Below are 24,891 nucleotides of genomic sequence, written 5' to 3'. Positions count from 1 at the left end.
CATTTGCAGATTCTGCGTGCATGAGCGTGTTTGTGATGGTGTGAGTTTGTCCTTTCTGCTGCCCTGTATGCTGTCTGTATTTTCTCCTCAAAGGCTCTGATGTTCATGCGTAAACACAGCTTGATTTTGATTTGGATCCTGTGTTTGGATTTGATATTACCAAAAGGTATTTCTTTTGCCAGTCCCATGAGAGTGTGCTGTAGGGACACCAATAGGCCTCAAAGTAAATTTTCAAATTGTTTGTTGACTTGGAAAATACTAATATAGTTTAAAAAATTTCAGGGAATGTGTTACTTGTCTAAAATGACATTTTCCTCAGAAACTGTTGGGATGCTGTGTCCACATTTGCTTCTTGTGTTGGAATTTAAGAGACTTGATTTCTGATGATAATTTACTTATTACCCCAGTTCATAAATGTAATATTATGTAATATTTTTTACAATGAAATCTCATTTTAACAATATTATTTATACTAATTATATGGTTTAATTTCTTTCCCTAGAGTTGTAAATAGGAATGTTCTTCTAGTAAATGTACTGAATTACAAAATACATTAAATACAAGCCGGGAATTTTCCTTTTTTCCCATGTTGAGACAGTCAGACAAGGTCTAGACTAAGTTCCAGATGGGACTTCGGAGTTAATTGGCTAACCCTCCTTTCACTGTCTAGTTCATGCTGATTGCTTGCCTGCTCACACGCAGCCTTTGTTTGTGCATGTACATCAATTTGAGTCTGTGTTGTGCATCTTTTCATGTTCACCATGCATGCTCCAGAACTTCCAAAACCTTTGATTCTCTCTGAAGATTCAAGAACAAAAAGTTTGTTTGTGTGCAGGAAGTGTTGCCATGACAACTTTCCAACCTTTGACCCTCCCCGCATCCCTCTTCCGCCTCCATTGAGCACCAGTAATCCACACCTGTTGTGCTTCTGTGGCGCCAGCCCGTTGCTTTGGAAACATGCGCTCTTACACACACACACACACACACACACACACACACACACACACACACACACACACACATTTCAGGGACATACTGAGGACAGAGCATGGCTGTGGAATTTTACTGATATTAACACGCTGTATGAGGGACATTCACAGGCAGCCTGTTTTGTCAAAACAATTCACAGACTATTTTTTTGGGGGGGGGTCTGTCTTTATTGTTACTGTATTCACAATATTCACATATGGACCTTTGTAGCATGTGAACCAGGATATGTGTGATTGCAATATCATGTGATACTCATCATTTGAGATCTGAGGTATTACTTCACACTACTGGCTACTGCACAAGTCTGCAGAAGGCATGGTCTGGTATGAACTTTCCCAGGGGGCACCTTGACAGCAAGTGTGTTGATCAAAGAGCTTCACACACCTCCTTCTGTAGTTTCTGGATGACATATATGTACATGCTGTTAGCAAGCTTCCTGCTGCTTTCTGATTGGCAGAAGACACAGAGCTCACCCTTTCATCAGAGGATGAACACATGGGAGACGCAGGCTTGGTTGAAAGGATAGATTAGAGAGGGAATAGATGAAAGAAAGGATGGCTATGCTGAGCAAGAGAGGATGGATGAAAGAGTCAATATTTGAATGAGTGAAGGTCAAAAGCAAAGGATTGATGTGACTGATGTGTTACAGCTTGTTTTTTTGTTGTTTGGTTTTTTTGGGTTTTTTTTTTAAGGCTGACACCAAGTGCAATGTTTATATGGATATGTGTGTATGTTTGACTTAAAGTGTGAATATGTGCAACTAATGGTTTATACCTACTGACAAACATAGAAGTACACTTTTTCACTCATCTAATGTTATCTCATGGCCTCTTTGGAAAACAGGAAATCTCTTTTTAGTCCGTTCTTTCTTTGATTACAAATAAATCCCACTAATCTTGTTTCTTTTTCTCCTTTCTTATTGATGGTCATGTGAGCACATGCTATTCAGTAAATGATGTTGTTCTGAAAGACAGGGAGTTTTTTTTTTCCCAGCAGTGTCACTGTTTGTTATTTCAGTTACCATACACTGAAGTAATGGAAGGAGAGACAGCTGAGTTTTACCCACACGTTGCAATTTCGGTGTCGAGATCCACCATGATTTGCACAATCTGCCACCTGTCTTCTCAGATGGGATCAGCAGTAAACTATGTAGAATTTTCTTCACTATAATTTGTGGAGGCACTCCCACATGTCTGTTTCACTTTTACAGTTCATTTTTTAACACATCTAATTACACTGAAAACAAAAATGTTTCCAAGGTGACAGAGTGATGAGTGAAAATTCCTTTTTTTTTTTATTGTTATTAGTTTTTATCATCAACAGCAGCTGATGAAGAATCTTTACAAGCAGCTGGAGCTTCAGGTTTGTGTCCTATCAGGAGTCTGCTATTTAAAGGGCACGTGCTATTAAGCTGTAATTACACAAGTTGAATCTGCTGCGTTAACCTTCATTCAATCTTGCACAACCCGTTAACCTTATTGTAATTATCACTGAATTGAAATATTTTCCCATTTCTGTCTTTTTTTTTTTTTTTTGAGACACCACCTTGTTAAAAGAGTAACCGGCCCCTAACAGCCCCACCGATAAAGTATGATAATAAATTCTTCCTGATCTTATTTTCTTTCCATGTGCACGGCAGCTGCACCACATGCCTGCAGCCACAAAAATACCCAGAGTGCTCTATCTCTCTTCACTTCACAGTGCTCTTGACTGCACTTTGAACTCTAAGTATTTTACAAAAATGCTACCGTCTGTTAAAGTCTTGCTTTAAGACAAAGACAAACAAACGACAGAAAACGCTATTATATTTGAGATATGTCATATCAGACTTTAAAGACAGCTTATTGTAAAGTACAAGCAGCATTGTGGCACTAAACAGGTGGCTTGCTGCAAATAATTAGCAGCTGTGACAGGATGGAAGAAAAAGAGGGTTAAAGAGTACAAAAGCACAAGACAGACATAAGTTAGTGATCATTCAACTGTCTTTGTTATATGATAACATTACTATTAACATTTGCCTTCCGGCTTGAGATTATTGTTGAACTCTTAAATTTAAAGGAACAGTCTCTTATAGCATGAAGCTATATTAGTAAATTATGGATGAGCTGTACTTGCCATTGTCCTCTCTTTAGTAGAATATACAAATAAAACCAGATAATTGTCAAAAAATCTGTGAGACTGAAATTGAAAGCAGGCTGTCTGTGCTTGAGCTCAGACATACAGGCCCTCTCACTCTGTATCCTCATTGCGTGCAGTTGCAAGGTCACAGGGTTAGAGAGCCAGTAACACACACAGACACACACACACAAACATATTAACTGATCATGCCGCCAGAGAGAGGATTAGGTTGAGAAGCCGACAGGGTTAGGGGGGTTAGGGTAAAGTGTGTGTGTGTGTGTCAGTGTGTGTGTGTTTGTGTGTATGTGTGCATATAGTCAATGCATCCAGAATTAGATATGAAAACAAGTTTTCAATTTCTGCAAAAAAAAGAGGTGATCTTACAGACTAATAGCTTGTTTAGTCTAAATTTAATTATGAATATATGAATTAGGCTTCTTTTAGAAAGTTTCTGTCCAAAATACTTGTTTAATCATTAAATGAAACCCAAGACTCATCGAGTTGCAATACACAGGAAGCTTTCCTGAACTTTTGCTGATCCCAGAGGGAGGATCCATTATTAAGTTTGGCTTCTTCCACATAAAGATTTAAGTGTAGGAGTACACAGGATAGCAGTTATGTGGATTTGGTATCTCTCTCAGTGACACTTGAGATTGTAAAAACATACACAGGGAGTAAATATAATTCCCTCTGCCTGAATGTGAAATATTGGTACAGCAGATATAAATAACAATCCATGGAAGGGGAAACGTACAACTTTATTTTGAGCTTTGTCTATATATCTTGGTAGTAAGTTTACTAATTCAACAAAGGGTGAAAATTGAGTGACCATTCACTTTATATCTCCAGGGAGCAGAAGGAACAGAGGGATGAGCAGCTGCTTCTACATGAAAACTCTGATAAGGAGCACAGAAAAAAAATCCACAGGTTTGGCAACTTCTCTTCCTCCTATTTTCCACACATGTTTTCCACCTTATGTGATAAATTCCCATTACTTCTCAAACTCAGTCTCTTTACTCATCCCACTCATTTTCCTCATAATTATGCTCTTTCTCTACTTTGTTGCTCTCCCAGATCTCCTGCCTCCCAAAAAGAGGAAGGATATGTTAGCATCTCTTGGTGAAGTTGAGATCTTAGACTCTGTAAAGTGCCAGTGACAGCACATAGTCTCATGTGAGGCTGGCGCAACAGATGGAAGCGTTTCTTAGTTGGCATAGAGTCATGCTTCTCACACACACAATCATCAGTGCACAGAGGCGCACACATACTGTAGATAGGCAGTGGTACTTTGATTGAAGTGCATCACACTGATATGCAGGCAGACACATGTGTGTCATGCACTCCCAATCCACATGTGTACACCCACAGACAGACATATATGCACAGGGCCTCTCATCTTTTCGTGCAGACGTTAGATCTATGCAGGGTGTGTATTTTTTCACATGCTATCTGCTGGTATTCCCTTTCTAAGCCACTGGCTGCCTGGTGTGTTCAATTACACTGTCAATTTATTTCCCTTCCCACACAGCAGTCTCTGATCTAACCCTCTGGCTCCAATACAGCTCAACATATAATAGCGCTGGGGGTGGATGCTATTTCAGAAGGGATGAGAGGTTGGGTGTTGGGTGGACAATGGTGCACCAAACTGTTTAAGAATAGACACCATAGGTGCCAAAAGAGAGCATTTATCTGGTCAAAACACTTTAGCTGTTGCAGAGAATTCAAACTGTTCAAATTATTGTAATTTTTTCTCATTGTTAATCTAAAAGAAAAACCATACCAGCAGTTCGAACATTGTCTGTATGTAGTCTATATGTTCAAAAAGATGAGAAGAAAAAAAGTTTTTTTTCACCAACTTCTCCGTAACAGCTTCCTTTGATCACTCACCTGCTTACCTGTCAGTATAGAGTTACTTTGCACCTGCAGGTGTGTGTGCTGGGGTGGTTCCTCAAAACATGTATGAACATGCCCTCTTCAAATGCAGATGAAAAGAACAGCTCCTACCAGACTATCATAGCGTAGACATGTTTGTGCACACATTCAACTTCTGTGTCTCTTCACAGGTTAAAAGGGGAATTGGAGGAGAAAAATGAGAGGTGGTTGTTATGTCAACAAAGGTGTGATGCCATGCAGAAGCAGCTGTTGTCATGGGAACAGAGAGAGAAACAACTGAACCAGGAGTACTCTGCAGCTGTAGAGGAAGTGACACAAATGAGGAAAGCCTTGGAGATGATCCAGCAGGAAAAGAGAGAGCTCACAACAGAAAGGTCCTGATTGTTAATTAATCCTCTGCTCTTTACTTTCCTCTTATTAATGCTCTAAACCACGTTAATCTGTTGTATTCTGCTCTTCATCTAGAACCTCAAACTTTGTGTGATCATAAGTTTTAATTTAAATATTTTCAGTGGTAAGCTGATGCACAAACCAGTCTTTCGTAAACAAATAGTTCTCTAAGAAATCACTAAAAACCTACTTTTATTGCTAATATTGCTCTGTAAAACTGTAACCAGTGAGAAAAACAAAACAATTTTCTACAGCTGACTGCTGTCGGAAAGACAGCTTATATATTGAAGATACTGATTTATGAACAGCACAATAAGTTTAGTTGCTTTTTGTGTTACAGTACTGACCATTTCTACCTAAGAACCAGAACCATTTTCTCTGCAGTGAAACTGCAGACTAGTTGCTGCCTAAACACTAAGCTGGGAAATGGGCTGTAATGTTCTAATGTTAAATATTTACAACTCTTTTCTGCCTGAGAGGACACAGGGTGTGGAACAGCAAAAATCAATGCAAACCAAAAGCCTACATCCCTTGTCTGGGAGCAGAGTGAGTGAACATCTTGGTGTTAAGAGCTGTGCCCAGAGTCTAATGTGAAGTGTTACCTCTCCCTGTGTGGCCGACACTGCAGAGCACACACTGCTCAATAAGCTCCCATGTAGGGTTGTTTGCCTGTGTTAATACTTTAGCTGTGGTTTTTCATCACATTGACTAAATGTCCCTAATAGTGGTGTTTGGCAATAACATTAAACTAGTCGTTTATCTTACGTTTGTTTGCATACATGCTAATTACCCATTTACCTGCTTTGGATTAGATCCATTTTGTGATAACATCTTACTAACAGATAAAAATATCCCTTTAAAGTTCAACTTTAAGCTATACGGTATATCAAATGTATTGTTTAAACAGCTTAGAGACAAGAGACTGGGTAGACCCTGGAGAGGTTATAAGTTCATCAAAGGGCTAACAGAGATCATATTATAGGAGAAAACCAAGCAGGAATAGAGAGAATATGCATTCTTTACAGAACAGCTGACCAGCAGGTTTAAAATAGATGCTGCAAAGCTCTGTGCTACTGTGACACAACACTGGCAATAATTCCTAACAAATATAATTTAAAACTGTTGTATCCTTCTTAATTATATTAGTGTTCACCAAATGGCAGGGGCACTCAGCCAGCAGTTTTAAATTTTTTAATTTTTCTAATGGATGTGAAGTAACCCTCAGACTTATTACTGTGCTCCACGGTGAGGGCCGTAGCTAGGGTTTTAGAAATACCAAGGTCCACCACCCATTATGGCTCACACATCTCAAGAGACCAAAATAAAGCACAAAATCTATTTAAAATTGATGCAAACTATGTTTAACACAAACCACCTCCTCTCTTAAATGTCTTGTCTCTTTTTTCCATCTTTCTATATTTATCTCTTTTTTTGCTGTCTACCTCCCTTTGAACATCCTGTCTTCTCCCACATCTCTCTTGTCACAGTGTATCAAAAACATTTAAAGTAAAGTTATCTACACCTTCCCTAGTTTTTCTTTATCTGGAATAATAAAACACATCTCTCTGTGGTCAGAAGTCTACACTGAATGGAATGAGTCCATCAGATTTAGTATGTTTTGAACAACACAGGGACATACACTTTATCCATCCATCCATCCATCCATCTAAAAATCTTCAGTTAACCATTTAATTCCCAGTGCTGTGAATTTTTTTTAATATCAACTGGTTTATGTAATGATTTACTCTGCAGACAAGCTTATCTGGACCTGTTGAAATGATGTGAGCTGATATCAGAGACGCATTACTATGTTCACACTATCTTATCACGCCAGGCTGAACTCGTGCAGCTTTTAATTGTAGCATTTACTTATTTAATTTCTTATAACCATATTTGTTTCTGCACATTTGAATATTTGACCAAAGTGGGAAGCCTTAGTTTTTAAGATTGCAGGGAACTCCTGTTGATTTTTAGTACAAAAACATAAACCTAGCAGACAGATGGAAATTACTTTCCAAAAAATCAGCTACAGTGTTACACGTCTCCAACAACGCCACATTTCTCCTTCTGTACCTCGATAGTATCTGAATAGTACCTGCCTGCGGCACCAAAGGACTCCAGAGTGGCATTTGTCTTGCACCTGTCCTTCTCTTCCTCCTTAGATCACCTCTGCTTCTGTATTCTGATTGATTCTCAGATGTTTAAGAGGGTTTGTTGTCTTCCTACACATCAAACTGGACCTTATTGCTTTTTGTGGAGCTGATATGTTTCTACACATGGCAGCATTTCGGACTGAATGATCACTGATCAGTAGTGGCGTGTTGCTGCAAGGCTACACTGTGCCTTATTTCGCAGAGGACAAAGGCAGGCAGAAGAAGTTCCTACCTATCCTGATAGTTTAGTTACGTTCCACTGTGTTCGCATTAATGATAATTATTAATATGAGAAGGAGATTTAGTTTGAGAATAAGTTTGAGAATATATTTAAAGTTGATATGGGAGGAATTGATAGTTCAGTATCAATCCGTACATCACTACTAATTAGTCTCAGATAACCACGTAGCTCAAAAGTTTTTATTTTATTCATTTTATTCCGCACACAGTGGAAAAATACCCAGGTCCAGACCTCGGTGTCCTCAATAACTACGGCCTTGTCAGGGTGAATGTAGCACTCTGCGCCTATACTGCATTAAATTGAGTATTCCATACTGGCTTTCTTTCTATCTTTGCAGGACCAAAGAGATTGTTGGCCTTATCATAACCGCTATGAAAAACTGCCACTAGAAGCTAAAGTTCGGACCAAGCTAAAAACTTTTGGAAAAGCAGATTAACTTCAGAAAGCCAACAACACAGCTGTGTTCACCAAGAACTGATCTTGGCTTCAGACCTACATGCAGCTTTTTCTTTTTTTTTTTTTTAACCCCCACTTTCTGTTCAGCACATCTTTTTGACTTTAAGACTGTGAGCATCTTGAAGACTATTGAAGCTGCTTGTTTTTGTGCACTAGCTGCATCCCTTCAAGCTGTTTGAATGCCGAGCCTTCACCACAAACTGGAAAGTCAAAGAAAGCCCCGGTAGCCTGAAAGACACACCCATGCTTGTTTCTCTGCGGTGTCCTCGGCTGAACTTGAATAAGTTGCTTGAGGGCAAATGGTCAGTCTGTATGTCACCAAACGTCCAAGAATTTCTTTTCTTTTTTTTTTTTTTACCATCGTTAAAAAGTTATAGTATTAGACCTCTTCCACTGATGTCCAACCACAAGAAAAGTCATGCTGTTCCCACACTTTTTCACGAGTCTTTTTCACTCACAAATTTCACATCACAGATTAATGCTGCACTTTCCCAGTATCTGCCTCATCACACCTCTTCCTGTGCTTCTTCTTACTGAGTTATCTGGTTCATCATTGTCCCCTTCTGAGCCCTGCTGACGCACAATTCCCCCAACACACACTCCACCCCTCCTTCCACAATGTCACGGCACCCTGATAACACCTTTGTTGTACAATTTAACCAGACACATGCTTATCTCCTGAAGAACCTGTATGACCTATCTATCTATCTATCTATCTATCTATCTATCTATCTATCTATCTATCTATCTATCTATCTATCTATCTATCTATCTATCTATCTATCTATCTATCTATCTATCTATCTATCTATCTGTATATATATATATATATATATATAATTTTTATTTATTTATTTTTTCTTCCTTGCTTATATACATTACTGATTTTTACATTATTGGGAATGACTGTAGAGTATTTGTTTATGGAAGACTAACATAAAATACGATAAGTAAGAATGAGTTCATTACTTTGACTTTTAAACACTGTTTTAAAACATAATTACAATGCTAAAATTTGTTTGCAAATTTATTATAATTTTAAGTATTTACCTTTTAAAAAACTATTAATTTCTGTTTTTAAACTACAACTATTTTGTAAATTTGACACAATTAGTGAAAAATGCTAAAAAAAAATTTGTCTTTAATTTTTCATAGATTTGTGCCAGAAATATAATTATAAATATAAATGTCTTGTTTGAATTCTTGCTTGTGTTGTTCTTACTCTCAAATGTAAGTCGCTTTGGATAAAAGCATCTGCTAAATGACTGTAGAATAGAATAGAAGAGAATAGAAGAGAATATGATCAGTTATACTTAACTGAAATGTAAAACTGACAAGTATTCATATCAAGGTTCATTAAATCTTATTTTCCTGCAGATTGTTTTTCATGTTTCTCTCGGCACGTTTTCCCCGTCAGGTTCTATGTCTGCAGCCTTCAGTAAATTATGTTTTAAATCACCACAGATGTGATCTGGTATACAGTCATTAGTCTCATGTTCTTTTTCCATTCTAGTATGTTCCTTGTCACATTTGCTGTTGTGGAAGAAGTGATGTTGTAGTGCTAGAAAGGTTGTATGACATATAGCCAGTAACATGCCTAGGTGGAATAGAGTGCGATGTCTCATGTCAGTGCAGAGTAGCTTCTACATATATGCAAAGGAATGTGCAGAAGGCACTGCAATAATATGGATGTTGTCCCACTGCTTGACATACTGAACTTAATGAGTTTATGTATTGTTGCTAATCTAAGTTAAATCACTACTTTTATGACTATATTATTACTTTTTTTGTAAATCAAACATATTATGTTTTTATTGTATTTTATTTGATTAAAAAAAACACAGTTTTATAAAATCATATAATTAAAACTAGTTAACTGCAAAAACTTAATTTGATCATTGTAGTGTTGGACCATGGAGTTTTTTTTTTTGTTTGTTTGTTTGTTTGTTTTTTTTTTTGTTTTTTTTTTGTTGTTGTTGTTGTTTTTAGGGTTATTTCTAACTTATTGCCCTCTCATTTATGTATTCATTTTTTTATTTATTACTTGGTGTATTGCAAATATACATAAAAAATGGCAGAGCCCTTATAAATACTCTTTCATAAATGTTAAGTCTGCTAACTTCCCATTAATTACCATATTTACAAGAACAAAGACATATTTTCTTTAAAATATTAACTTTCTTCTCTATTTCCTTTCAATGCCTTGCAAAGGTTGATTTTTTTTTATATAGTCAAGGTGATTAAGCCCTCTTGAGATTTTCTGACACTTCACATTAAGTCAATAATGGATTTAATTTTTATGGAAATGTGTTATGATTCTGTTCAGTATTACAAAGTGCACTATTTTAATGAAGGTGCTAAGATATTTAAAATTCCCAAAAATCTGCAGATTAATTTGTGTATTAAAATAACACTAGTATAACAATGTATTATTTTTAATTTTCTTTACAAATGAACAAAAAAGCCAAATTGCTGCAACTGAAAAAGTTTAGTAACAGACATGATTCACCCGTCGATCCAGAAGGTAGCAGTTTCCCTAAACCAGAGTAAGATTAAGAGGTGGTGGGATTGTAAAATGGATTGGTGAGAAAAATAAAGACAGAAATGAAGGAAAGAGGGAGGATAAAGAGAAACAGGGTGGGCAGGGGAGCTGTGAGGCTGAGGTGAAAGTCAGAGGCCATGACTCTGGTTTCAGTGGTTATTTCACACTCGGTCTGACTCTCCTATGTCAAAGGGGCCGTGCACACTCACCATCCTTAGTCACACACACACACAGGCCATATTTGACAGCCTGCTTTTGTTTCAGTAAAACCTAAAAACAGAGTGTGCAATGAGAAGAACTGGGAGAGGGGGGAAAAAAGAGTCAAACCATCAGAAAGTGGAGAGAGTAAAAGATTTAAAAGTCAAGAGAGGTCAGGAATATCTTTGCTTCCACAGCCATCACTTTAAATGTGAGAGGACTTGTTTCAAGTGGTTTTGGAGCAGCCGACTTTTCGTGACAAAAATGATGTTCTGAAGAGCTCTCCATCCTGTCTGCCTGTCCACAGTGAAGCGGTTTACTGTCTTGGGCAGAAGATAACTCCTTGGTCTATGTTTGCTCTGCTCAATTTTTTCTGTTTCTGTTTTCTCAATTTTTCTCCCTGTTTTTGTTGAGTGGAAAGTATTATATCATCCTTGTCTGGGTCTTAAATTTTATTATGGCTGTCAGTCTTTTTCTTTCACAGTTAATAAATTGCCATTGTTGTAAATTTAGGTCAGTTTTTTTTTTTTTTTCTTTTTTTTTTTTTTTTTTTTACAAGGGAGTCCATTTCTGCTTTGAAATTCTGGTGACTGTGAGACGGTTCTTGACTTTGAAATTATAATCACCTTTCCAGGTGGAGAGTTTTGTCCCTAAAAACAGCCTGGAGGATGCATGACGTCAGCAGAGATTCCTGTTATCTGTTGATCTACATTGTTGAGTCACACACAATAAAAACTATTTAGAATTGGCCTTGAGCAGAACCATCATTTGTTCGGTGCACACAAAAGATAGTAGCAGAGAAGAAAAAGGGAATGTGCCTTTTGATGAGGTAGCAGCCACTCACACTGCACACACATGCTCACTGCACACACACACACACTTGCCTGTCCTTAAAAGCAGCCTGGCGTGTGAGCAAATGAAAGAGTGTTCCCAGATTTTCCCATCATTCCTCCCTGTAATCCCCCCAGACCTCCTTCTGAGGGCTGAATTTGCACGCTCACACTCCCCGGGGTGGGGGTCACACACAGACACACAAACCTAACGTATGCACATGCAGGCTCAACGTTACTTTTAAAACTGCTGGTACACTATCTTTCTAGAGATCTTTTTTTTATTACATCTGAATATATCTGACAGGACGGGCGCGCACACACTCAAACACATTCACACACAGACATATATAGATATTGTATGCATCAGCGGTTTGTTACATATTAAAAAGGCTTCAGCTTCATAAATCTGTCAGATCCTCACTTCCAGCGGTTTCTCACTAGCAAAGCCTTAGCTTAAAAAAAAAAAAAACAGATGGTACATACACACAGACACAAATACACAACAATGTATTATCTGAGACATGCAGATTATTGTATGTTGCATGGTAACAATGTCTCAAAGAAGAACAATTTTCTCTGGTGGATGGTTTGAAACACCTCCTTAGCTTGACTTCCTTAGTTCCTAAGCACATTTAAATGGGAGTCAGATCTTGGCATTAAACTTGCAACTCTCTGGGAGCACTTATGCATGGATGTCTGGCTACATCTATTTTTGTGCATTGCTGTATGTGTGTATGTGCGGTGAGTGGGCTGATGTGATTAGCCAGAGCCAGTGGAGTGAATAATATTATGTCTGCCCTGACCAGAAAGATATGGAATGTACTACAGATTGTGTCCTCTATCAGATACAAAGTGAGTCAAGTGCACACACCTGTGCACACAAAGATATCACCTCACACGGACACTTTTCTAACACAGATGGCTTCCACTTAGATGTACAAAGTGCTATAAAACTGTAACACATATGGATTTTTTCCTGGAATGCTGCCATGCCATTTGTATGCACCAGTAGCAACACTTCTGCACATACAAACTTTTTTAAGAGTCAGTACATGTATCACTGTTTTGGATGATAAGTCTTTCTAACAGAATGCTTAGAAATTCTCTGCAAGCTTCCTTAAAGAGTCTTTGCCTCCAATTCAACCTGTAAATATTTGCTAAAAGCCCTCAGCTCCTCTACGTGTCTTTTGTTGCTCTGAGACGTTCCTTCTCCTTCTACCAGCCAGACCAGCTGCTGAAATGATTGAATAGAAGATCAACAAATCAATGAAGTTCACCCTTTCCAGCTAAAACGAACTCATCTCCCACAGTCTTACTTAAATTTTTTCTTTCTCTGTTTCTTTCTTTGCCCTAAGGCAGTTTAAATCTTCTTTATGCAGAAATGGCGTGTTGAAAACCTCATAAACAAAGAAGCACATGTAAAGAGTATCGACGCAACACTACGAGTGATGTCGGGGTACTTGCTGTTCTTATCCGTTCTGTTACAGAATGTGCTGCACTGTTAAAATGGCTGATGAAGTCATGTATCTGTGTATGTGTGAGAGCTTTGGTCACTCGTTCACAGACTTGTTGTTTCATTGGAGCTGCACATTTTTTGGCTAAAGCAGCCAGTGACTGTGGACATGTTGTTGGGTCCTATATGAGAATCTTAGACCACATCCAGCAGACTTCCATTTGGTTTTAGAGACAGATGGCTGTCATATCATGTATGGCTATGAGTTATTCAGCCCAGGGGCAGTTGTTATTTGAACATGAATTCAGATGTTGCAGCTGACCCGATGCTACATTTATATTCTCACTGTGCAGTTTGCTCTAAGTGGACATGTTATTATGATGAAGGAAGAGCATGGATGTTGTACGTAATTTGTATTACAAGATTAGATTTTTTTTCTTTATCTAATGCTTCAATGTGTGTGTATTTTGTTTGTGTTTACAGAGATTTTTTGATGAAGTCTCACATCGAAGCCATAGCCAAGATGAAGGAAGAGAACAGACAACAACTGGCCATACAAGTAATTCTTTTTTAATTTTTTTTTTTTACCACAACTAAAGATAATTATACAAATGACTAAACACCTTTTTTAAGAGCTAGATCAACAAATTTGATCACAATACAATAATATGTTGATTCAATAGAGAACAGTTTGCCAATATCACAAATAAGAAATTATTTCAATTTACTTCAGGAACCATTGTTCAGTCACCATTTATATCAATCACTTTAAAGCAGGTCAAGTATTTTAATTTTATTACTCAGTATAATTAGACATTTAAAAACAACAATAGACTGTGCTACATTCTGCATATTAAAGTTTTTAGAAAAAATAACTGAAAAAATGAATTTCTATTTGTTGTTTAAAACAGGTTAAAATGTAAACCTTTCTAACGTGTAAAGTCTCAAAACAAATATTTTTAGACAAGGTTACAATAACTAAGATAGTACAGTCTGATGATATATTAATATCATCAGACTGTACTATCTTAGTTTGTGGGACGTGCACATACGCAATCCAGGCTTTTTATTTCTGATATTGTTATTGGTGATATAAAGCCTTTACCAAACATGTCATGTTGTGCTTTTTTAAAAGAAACATAGCAATATGTTCAAGCTACAAATCAATGTGTTTAGATTGCCTGCTACTTTTTTTGCATGCAAAGTTGCAAAGAGGCTGAAACATGTGGGGCAAATGAAAGCTACTATAATCAAAATGAACACTGGGTCACATACAAGGTCAGCAGATCGTCATAAAGGATCTTGGCAACTTCTGAACAGACAGAAACGTTCTACTATTGTAATCTCATTGCGAAGATGTGATGTCTACAATACAGTGTTTTGATTATAAGCGACGAACTCAAACAAATCGCGGCTGAGCTTTGTGACCGTGGGTGTATGAGTTTACAACTGGCAGACGTTGAAGTAAACAGACGTTTAGGACGGCATCCAGGCCATTGTGACAGTTCAGTGGGGTTTAATGGGGAGAATCCTGACACACAATGTGGATGGGATTTTAAGGCTCCAAGACCACCAGTATGTTTAACACTCGATAAACTGAACACACACACACATAGTATATGCACATATACTCACACACAAAATCAGTCTGTGTTTTATTAGGCAAACAGTGTTGTACTGTGTCTTGCACCGTCTGACTGTCTGGTGGGAAGAGTCACTGAGGTTTAGCTTTGCGTCACAGCACAGAGTAAAGAAACACAACAGTAAGTTTCAATGTATTGTGTAACATTTTATCAAATAGATTCTTATATAGGAAACGTATTTTGCTGTGCTTTTGCCTGAAAATGAGTGTTTTATTACTGGTTAGAATCAAGCAGAATCAGCTTAGCAAAAGAGCTATTTCTAGTTAAAAAAAGTACCTTAAAATACAATTATGGCACTTTGCTTTGCTCAGCACCCACGCTTCTTTTATCACTAATCTAGTTCTGTAGTGCATTTATGAAAAAAGCATGAATTTACTTAAAGCTTTAGCTCATTAAATCCAATAAAACCTTGATCTCCACTCAGGTGTTTGCATCATCTGAACTCACTTTGTCTTGATTAGCAGCACAGCTCAAGCTGAAATAAAACAGATATTCAGTTTTTTTTGTCTTTTTTTTTTGTTGTTGTTGTTGTTGTTGTTTTTACCACACTTATAGAAACATTTACTGAGAAAACACAGTATTTATAATAAAAAAAAGCAACGCAGTCATATGTATTGATCTGCAGAGCATATAGAGTTGGATTCTGAACTTAGGAGCCGTGATCAGTCATTACAGACACCATTAATAAGTCCACAACATACTGACAGCTGGAGATTTGTGAGATTAAAGCAGATGTGTGTGGAAAAAGCTTCACTAAGCGGGGCAAATGAAAAAAAAAAATTCCTTAAAACAAACAAGAAAAGGGGTTATGTGTGGAAGTGTGCACTGGGTGATGAACATGTCTGTGAGTCAGTGTGGATTAATTCGTCTTTCTGTTCTTTTCTGGCTTATTATTCTCTTCAAAAAGATCCAAAACTACATATAAAACTGACACGCAAATACAAGCTTATATACATGTAAGGATATTAACACAATATGTGTTAAGATAGCTCCCACACACACTTTCATACAGGTTATTGTTCATTCTGAGCTTCCTGATCGCACATGGTAAAGGAAGTAGTCCCTTTTTCAAATACAAACTGCAGCTGTGAACATACTCATGCTCACACACACACACACATGTGTACAAGGATGTACACAACATAAACCATCTATGCTCCTCACACGTACATTCACCCAGCAAAGAGGAAGTGGTGTTTTCTTATTTGATCCAACACACGCAATCTTAGTCTCGCATACAGACTCTCAAACCAAAACCATAACACACACGCACGCACAAGCTCAAATACACACATTTTCACACGCCAATCTTTTTTTTCTCCCTCTCTCTTTTTGCCACGTTTTTTTTTTTTTTTTTTACCCTTGCAGGCACGCATACAGGAAAAAAAACACACACACACACACACAATCACAATGGTCTCGGTCCAGTTCGTCTGATGTCTTGTGCTGGTAGAAAGGAAACATGATGGCCTTGGCTGAGTCTGACAAACAAATATCACATGTAACTTACTGCCCAAAGAAAGGCCAAAGCTGGCGTTTCATATGCCCGACAATTTATTTTTATACTGGGCAAGTGCAATGACAAGGCCACTCACTTTCCTTAACAAAGACATTCATTGTGACTAGTTCAGTCAACACCAATGTCATGTAATGCAACATGGAACAATAACAAATTTTGACATAACTGTGTGTAAAAGGTTAGACAGCGACTGTGACTGCCATCATTGTGAGGCTGGCGCTAATACATCGATGTGTGTATTTGTGTCCTCTTTAGTGAAGAGGCAGAATATCAACAATAAGAGAGAGAAGTTAATGAAACTGTAACACCAATCTCTAGCTAGACTTTGTTAGCACAGAGGAGCTCCTCAGATGCATTTGCAGGTGCACCAACAAATCTGTGTTTGTCTTTCCTGTTTATATTGTAAATTAATGCCCTCTTTAAACTTTACAGTGGAGACAGGCCCAGCTATGTGGGCTGGATTAAAATCCACCATATGTACATTTATTTTTTAATTAATAAGAGAAAATGGAAAAGTCTTTATTTGTTTTAATCAGTTGGTGTACTATTGTCATTACTATGGGAAAGAAAAACTTTCATTTGTAAACAATGTAAACTGGCATTGTGTTAATTTATGTTGCGCTTATGTCTTTGCTTTTGATTTTTGTAGCTGGCTGCTGCACTTGAAGAACACAGATCCCATAGTGCATTTCACCAGAAGCAGCAGAGGGAGGAGCTTCGCAGGGAGGCAGAGTTAGAGCTGGAGAAGGAGAGGGAGAAGAAGATGCTGCTTCTGAAGTGGCAACAAGAAAACTCACAGCTTCGGCAGAAGGTGCATTTAAATATTTTATGTTGCAATACTTAGGGGAACAGGAAAGATTAGGAAAGTTTTTTTTTTCATAATTTCAAACTTTTTTGATTGTCCTTTAATTTTTGTTTTTCCTCTGTCCATTTCCGATTTATTGTAGAAGTTTATTTTGAAGTTTAAAATAATCAGATAAAACATGCATCGTATACATTCACTGGCCTCTATACCAGGTCCACCTGTTGCTTGTTAACACAAATAACTCATCAGGAAATCACATGTCAGCAACTCAATACATTTAGACATGTAGAAATGGTCAAGATGGCTTGCTGAAGTGCAAACTGAGCATCAGAAAGGGGAATTTGAATATGGCATGTTTGTTGGTGCCAGACTGGCTAGTGTAAGTATTTCAGAAACTGCTGACCTACAGGGATTTTCACACAAAATTGCCTCTAGGGTTTAGAGAGATGCTCCAAAAAGAAAAACTATCCAGTGAGCAGACTGTCATGTCAGAAGTCAGGGCAGACCGATGGGAGATGATAGAAAGGCAACTGTAACTAAAACAAATCCACTGGTTACAACCAAGGTATGCAGAATACCATCTCTAACCCCACAACAGATTAACTACAGCAGCAAAAGACCACACCGCACCAATACCAAGATAACAAAACATGTTTAGTGCAAATATGACCTAGATGTGTATTCTGTTTGGTTCAAGTTTGGCCTTGACTTATGAAATTGACTAAAACTGAGTGTGGCTGCAGCGTTGCCTGGTCTGATTAATCTCATCATTCTTTATTCTCAATCATCAATCATTCTTGTGTTCTTTTTTAATTTCCTATCCATCCATTTTGCTTTTGTTTTTTTTTTCTCTTTTGGCAGTTTTCACTTCCACAAACATCCACCATTCAACTTATTTGACTTCTCTTTTTCACTTTGACAAGGTTTAGGTTGCATCAGTTGTGTAAATTTTTTCCCAAATTCTTTGTCAAAACGGGAAAATTTTAAAACTATCAAATGAGCAATGATGGTCTTTTTTCCTTTAGAAAAAACAGCAAAATTGCTGAGCAGCTTATCAGCTGTGGAGCTTTAAATTTAAATGTAAGAATTTTTTTTTTTTTTTTTTTGGCACAGCTTCCTGAACCATAACTCGGTTTGATGTAGATCATCCAATCTGAAATACTTTTGTTTATGATAAGGACAAGCCTGAACCTAGAAACAGCTGCTGCAACAGCCTCCAGGAACTTGCCTCATCAGTCTACATTGCTATCCTCTGTTCCGCTTGTATGCATGTGGTTATTTACCTTGCATGCCTTCAGTATTCTTGGAACACACGTTTGCATGCAGACAGAATGATTAATATTGTGGTTTGAGAGGAAGCAGTGACAGAGCACTCTGTCTCTATCCAGACAGTGGAGGTAAAACAACAGAAAATGGCACCAGCAGGCAAACAGCCCTCCTACATGCGTAAATATATATCCACCCACATTTTAACACTTTCTGTATGAGTAGCAATAACGCACAATGAATACACGAAAGATTCTTTTTGACTGGCAATGAATTTCCATAGTGCAGTTAAATACTTAAATCCCCCTCAACTTCTTCAGCTCCCATTGGTCTGTCACTGTAAATTCCCCTTCTGCCCACTTCCTGTGCAGAGTCTAGTCTGGGTCACGAAAAACACAGAAACTTTTAAAGCGTTTAGACTTAATGTAATCTCAATTTCCCTGTAATCCTTGTAATATGTTTGAATTGGTGAGTGTAAAAATCAAACAATGAAAATCATCATTTCTTGAAACAGTAATCCTGTCCTCTTTACACTAATAACTGTTTCTCCCTACAAACTGACATCATTCCTCTCCAGTTGGAGGAGAAAGAGCAGGAGGTACAAAACCTGCATGAGAGAGGGAGCAGGGAGGAAGAGAGGAGGAAACAAGACAAGGAGAGGAAGAGGAGAGAGGAGGAGATACGGCAACAGGAGGCACAAAAGCTGAGCCAAGCTCACGCTGAACTAGAGCTGATGACTGTGAAGAATGCTGAACTAATGGAAGAGGTGTGTATGTCTGCACATGTGTGTTGCTAATGTGTCTCCAAAGCATGGTGTTCGGTTGCATAAGAAAGAGAGTGTGCATGTGAGAACAAAGGAATTTGCATTTGCTTAATATATTCCATTGGTGTGTTTCTGTGCCAACACCGTTCACACAGGGCTAGATTAAATTTAGTAAGTGTGCATTTGTCTGAGTGTGATTATGAATGAACAGAGTGAGGGAGATTTAAATGAACAGAAATAGAGAGAGAAAGGCAGAGTTCCTGTTTGCTTTGGCAGCAGAGTGTGAAGGGATGGATCTCTGTGCCAGCACCATCCAAATGCAGCTGCTTTAAACTGAAATAAAAGGTGAAAAGATGGAAACGGTACACAGTAAAATCGTGATGGAGTGTACACATAAGGAGTTTGAAGGGAGTAATTAGGGAGAGCCACTGTGCATACATGGATGTGACGGAGTGAATGAAAGGGAGTAAGGGAGCAAATTTTATGAAGGATAAAAAGGCCAGGACAGGAAGGACAGCTTCCTAAACTGGTGAGCCGCAGTGACTTTGCCAGACATTCAGTGTGGATGTGTTTACAGCGTTTCTATCTGTGTGTGTGACACATGGCGTCTGTCTGAGGCAGCAGTCACGACACACCTCAGCTGTCCAACCACTAACACATACACACAATCCCACACAAACTTGTTTCCTTGTCTGCCCTCTAACTTAATTTTCTTCTCATACAGTTCTTGTTTTTTATCTCTATCTTCTGCTTTTATCTACTTTATAACTTTTTTAAAGACACTTATTAATTAAATTAAAATGGAATCCCACTAATTGCAAAACATATAGAGATCTTAAGCTTTCCAATAAAACCACAGATATATATTTTTTTAAATTAACAATTTGTTTAATATTTTCTAAAAACTGGTCCTCAAAGACTAAATGTGTTCATATCTGAAAAGGGCCTCACATTTTTATGGTTTGAAAACCTTTCAAGAGCAACATAGCTATTATCTTTTGGTAAATTATACAGTGCTACAATTTAATTTCCCTTTGGGACTAATCAAGTATTATTCTGCTCAGTTAAACCAGGTTTAAACCTCTCCTACTCCATCAGAAGAGAAACCACCTCTATGACAGCACAGTTTTGCCCTAATAGCTTTAAAGCTTCGCTGATATACGTGACTCATGATAAACTTTTGTTCTAAGAACTTTAAATGTGCTATCTCCTCCTCACAAAGTGGATGCAGTTTATTTGATCTCCCTCTGGCAGCTCATTTCTTTTACATATGGGCACCAGACACTAAAGTTTTCACTCCAGCACTGGGATGGGGTAAACAGTTTCGGTCTAAAATTTATCACTCTAAAAGAAGATTTTTTTTCCTGAGTGCTCCTCTCTGGTGGCCCTTATTTTGTAGATGATATTTTAAGTTTATGACTTATAATAACACAAAAAAATGTTACCCTTAGAAGTGTGTTTGAGCAACTATACCTGGGAGTTTTTTTTTTTTTTGGTTGGTTGTTTTTTTTCTAGATTGTACTTGAAAGACCTGAAAGATGTGGAAAGGCTCTTTAGAGGCTAAAAAGCCAAGTAGATCATGTGTTTTATCTCTGAGGGAAATATCTCACATTACAAGATGACATTTTTATATATTTTTATGTAAATTTATTCAGTTGTGCAAGGGGGAAAAAATCAAGCCTCCAGTCAGAATGCATAGCTAAGCAGGAGGGTGCATCTTGTATGACATCATGTAAATCTGTCAGCCCAACACCGTGTTCAAAACTGCTACGAGAGCTTCAAAACCCAAATACAAGTGGGAATTATACGTGAGATACAAATGATCCCTCAAAATAATTTATTTTGCCCTTCTCATTTACAGTTTTCATGAGCTTTCTTCCCTAAAACACCAACAAATTTATGATGATCCTTATATGAAGTTCTTTCTGCTGTTCCATTTTTTTAATTTGAAGTCAGAATATCAGAAACAAAACCATCAGATTCTAGTCAGCAGAGGTTATGGAGTCAAGTTGTTGCCTCCTATCTTCTCATCATCTGTCCATCAGCTCATGTCACTTTCCCCCCTCGTCCCTCCCTCATCCATCCAGCTGTGCTTTGTAGCGATGGAGTCTGACAGCCCTCTGACAGCCCTCCCTCGCTGTCCTCCATCAGCCTCTTTAACTGCCTCCCTTTCAGAGTGCCTGTCCAGAGAGGTTCAGCCAGTTCAAGGTGCCCTGATACCAGTTTCACAGCTGACATGCTCTTTTATGTCAGTCTTGGACCTTTGGTCTAGCAGCTCCTTCCCCCCACCAGCCTCATCTTTCTCTTCTTTCTCATCTAATTTAAAGGAGCCATTTTTTACTGTGCTGTGGCAGATCAGCAGCAGATCAGTTGGCATAATCTTTGTTTTCTTTCTTTCTTTCTTTCTTTCTTTCTTTCTTTCTTTCTTTCTTTCTTTCTTTCTTTCTTTCTTTCTTTTTTCTTTCTTTCTTTCTTTCTTTCTTTCTTTCTTTCTTTCTTTCTTTCTTTCTTTCTTTCTTTCTTTCTTTCTGTTCTGTTCTTCAGTCCCTTTATTGATTGCTCCTTGCTTTTATCATTTTTCTCTTTAGAAAATCTGTAAATGTTTGTGTATGCTGGTTTGAGAAAACTGCGTTTTGATCATGACCTTGTGATGTCACTGTGTTGCTTAGCAACTGCTTGGACATTGAGCAGTTTCCTCAAGTGATGGACCATATCAGTGACCTTTCACTCACCAGCTTTTCCACACAATGAAATAATGATCAGTCTTAGGGGATGATGACTGGGTCACAAAAAACACAGAAACTTTTAAAGCGTTTAGACTTTAAAAAAAAAAGAACAAAAAAAAAAAATCATTGTGTTTGTGATTTTTTATTATAAAAACAATTGTCCTTATAAACTCATAATGCATGAGTCAGTGTAGGAATAAGTGTGTAATTGTTAAAAGAGTCACATATTATAACCCACATGCACAAACACCTACAGGTGGTGCCCCACTCTAAATCTCTGTCCTCCCTCATTTCTTGGCTTCATTTGTTTTTCTCTCCACCCCCACCCAAACTCTGTCAGTCTGTCTTTGTCCCTCTCTTCCCCCTCAAAGCATCTTCATCCCCCCTCCCCTTTGTCTGTGGCTTTGTTGCATTTAAACAGGACAAGAGACAAACATCACTGTCTCTGAACAAAAAGACCCCTGACCTTTAACCTCCCATCATTTACCGAGGTTACACAACACACGCAAGGTCAAAATTCTGTGTGTGGGTGTGTGATTTATGTGAAGAAAAGCTTGTTATTGCTAACTTCTAGACATCTTTGACTGTACTTTATATGTGTGTGTGCGTGCGTGTGTGTGTGTGTTGCCACTGGAATGGGTTTTACAGTGTAAGATTAAAAGCAGGGGCTCTGTTAGGTTGCGTGTGACTTCCATCTAATAACCTCGTAATCCTGCTCTCACTATGGGCCCCTAATGATGGTTGCCATGCACGACACACATCTACACACAGACACACACACACATATAATCTAACACATGCTGGCATGTAAACTTACAGGAAGGAGACTCGCTCTCTAAGTCTTATACGCGCGCCTAAAGAAAATGGCCTCGTGTGTACAAATGGTCATGCACACAATGATATAAGGACATGAAACATGGATATAGTGGCACATAGAAACTCCCCAGTATATACTCAAACGTTGAAAGTTCTTGACAAAAATAGAGAAATTTTGCTAAAGAATATGGGGGGAAGTGAGCGTTTATTATATTTCCTCCATCAAGTAGGATTTTCCTCACTGAACAATAAGGACAAGATGAAGATACAGCCATAAGCCTCTGAACAGACAAGTTGCAACATTTTCTGTTTTTACTCATGGCAGCTAACAATGCTTTACATCTTTCCCCTAAAACCTCTTAGGTAGCATATTCATGTTCCTCACAGCTAATTTAGTTTAGATAAAATGCATTGCATGCATAAAAAAACATTTATAAAGATTGATTAGTGAGAAATTATTAGGAACAGTTTAACCCTCAGGCATCACAATAGACAAGAGGGTAGTAAATTAAACTGATACCTGAGGGTCAAATTGAGCCCAGTTTCTATAAGGTGAGAGGGTACTGACCTCTGCATTAGGCAGTATCTAATTGCTGTGTGTGTGAGTGTAACTAGTCTTAAAATTTAACCAGCAGCTTTTTTTCCCTCACAGGCTAATGTCAGCAGGTACAGTATGCGCTGTAAGTGGTTGCACATTGTTTCAGCCATGTGTTTTTATACCGCTTTATACTGGAACAGCCTACATACACCATCTGAAATGCTGATTTTACACGATGCATCTGTCCCACTTTCCACCTTTGCAACCTCCAGGCATAAGCATGAGGTAAGGGGTAAGATGGCATTACCTGGACTGTTTGCAGATAGTTGCATAATACTTTAGGCCCAAGAGATAAAACAATGGTGACTTAAAACAAAAGTTATTTGATAAAGCACGGTTATTGTAAGTATAAAGGAAGGTTACTTTAACTAAAACTGGGATGGGATGACTCTGCAAGTGTTGGAGAGTTGGGTCTGTATTTTGGCTTGCAGAACCTTTAGAAATAGATAAAATAGCCCATTATTCAGTTCACTGAATATATATATTGTATACCTCAGTCAGTGATGTAAGGAATTATCCTCTAGAGCTACTGTAATTATGTTTAGCATTATTCTGTAATTATCACTTGTGGCCTAAAATGGAAACCACACTGTCTGCTTATCATCCCTGTACCACACTCTTTGTTGTTTCAAAACCATGTGTACCATGTGGGGGAATCAAGATTTACGATTAATGTGTTAATTACATCAAGAGCCCACACAGACTGCCAACAGGCATCTGCCTATATCGTCTATATCCGCTAAACTTCAGTATTTAGCATTTTCGTTTAATAATTAGAGGATGCACACAACACATGTCTGTTATTAAATGGCAGATGGCCGTAGTGATGTAAACCTACAAATGGCACATGTTTGTAATTAAATGAGCCAGTGAGCAGTATTTATAACCTTGCACCATACTGGTAGGAAATGCATGTGAAATCAGGATGAAGCCACAAGGAGCCCTAAAAAATGACTTTTTAATTAAAAATTCTAGCCTAGGATGTGAAGAGAGCAGCTTTCTTTTCTTTTTCTGTAAGGCCGTTACAAACTGCAGTTTATTCTAATCAGACCCGACTTAATCAAGCTTTATTTGTCAGTAGATGTGAGGATGTAAACCATCTAATGTGTCCCATGTTGCTTCCAGTCATGTGATTAAATTCCACTAGTACGTGATTTGTTTCAAACTTTTTGTTTGCATTTATCAGTTTGCCTGTTTTTTGTTTTTTTTCTGTATATTCTTTTTGCTTCATTCTCTTGCTTCACGTGTGTTTACCATGTATCATACATAATACTGCAAAATGTGTGTTGTGTCCTATTAATACTGCATCGCTGTGACTGTGTTGCCTGTTGGGTCTTGCTGACAGAGTCTCTCTATGCCAGTTTCTTAGTGTCATCAAGTTGCTCAGAGTAGTCACCTCTTTTTTTTTAACACTGTAGAAACATTGATTTTCAGATTGAAGTGGCAGGTTTCTGTAGTTTCTTTTATTATTCTCTTCTGTTTCCTACC

General features: G+C 37.9%; 1 protein-coding gene across 2 annotated transcripts in view; it reads left to right on the top strand.

Moving 5' to 3' along the window:
* The window catches only part of lekr1 (leucine, glutamate and lysine rich 1), a 76,413-nt gene that overhangs the window by 48,515 nt on the left and 3,007 nt on the right, over positions 1–24,891 (top strand). For both annotated transcript variants that reach the window (XM_041995444.1, XM_041995445.1), the window contains 5 exons: positions 3,958–4,035; positions 5,172–5,375; positions 13,751–13,826; positions 17,079–17,240; positions 19,078–19,266. In XM_041995444.1, the coding sequence (XP_041851378.1) occupies positions 3,958–4,035; positions 5,172–5,375; positions 13,751–13,826; positions 17,079–17,240; positions 19,078–19,266 (709 nt within the window). The remainder of the gene's footprint in view (positions 1–3,957; positions 4,036–5,171; positions 5,376–13,750; positions 13,827–17,078; positions 17,241–19,077; positions 19,267–24,891) is intronic.

The sequence above is a fragment of the Melanotaenia boesemani genome, chromosome 9 (genome assembly GCF_017639745.1).
Source record: "Melanotaenia boesemani isolate fMelBoe1 chromosome 9, fMelBoe1.pri, whole genome shotgun sequence".
NCBI classification, from domain to species: domain Eukaryota; kingdom Metazoa; phylum Chordata; class Actinopteri; order Atheriniformes; family Melanotaeniidae; genus Melanotaenia; species Melanotaenia boesemani.
The sequence above is the reverse complement of the archived record's forward strand: the minus strand, read 5'-3'. Positions and strand labels throughout refer to the sequence as shown.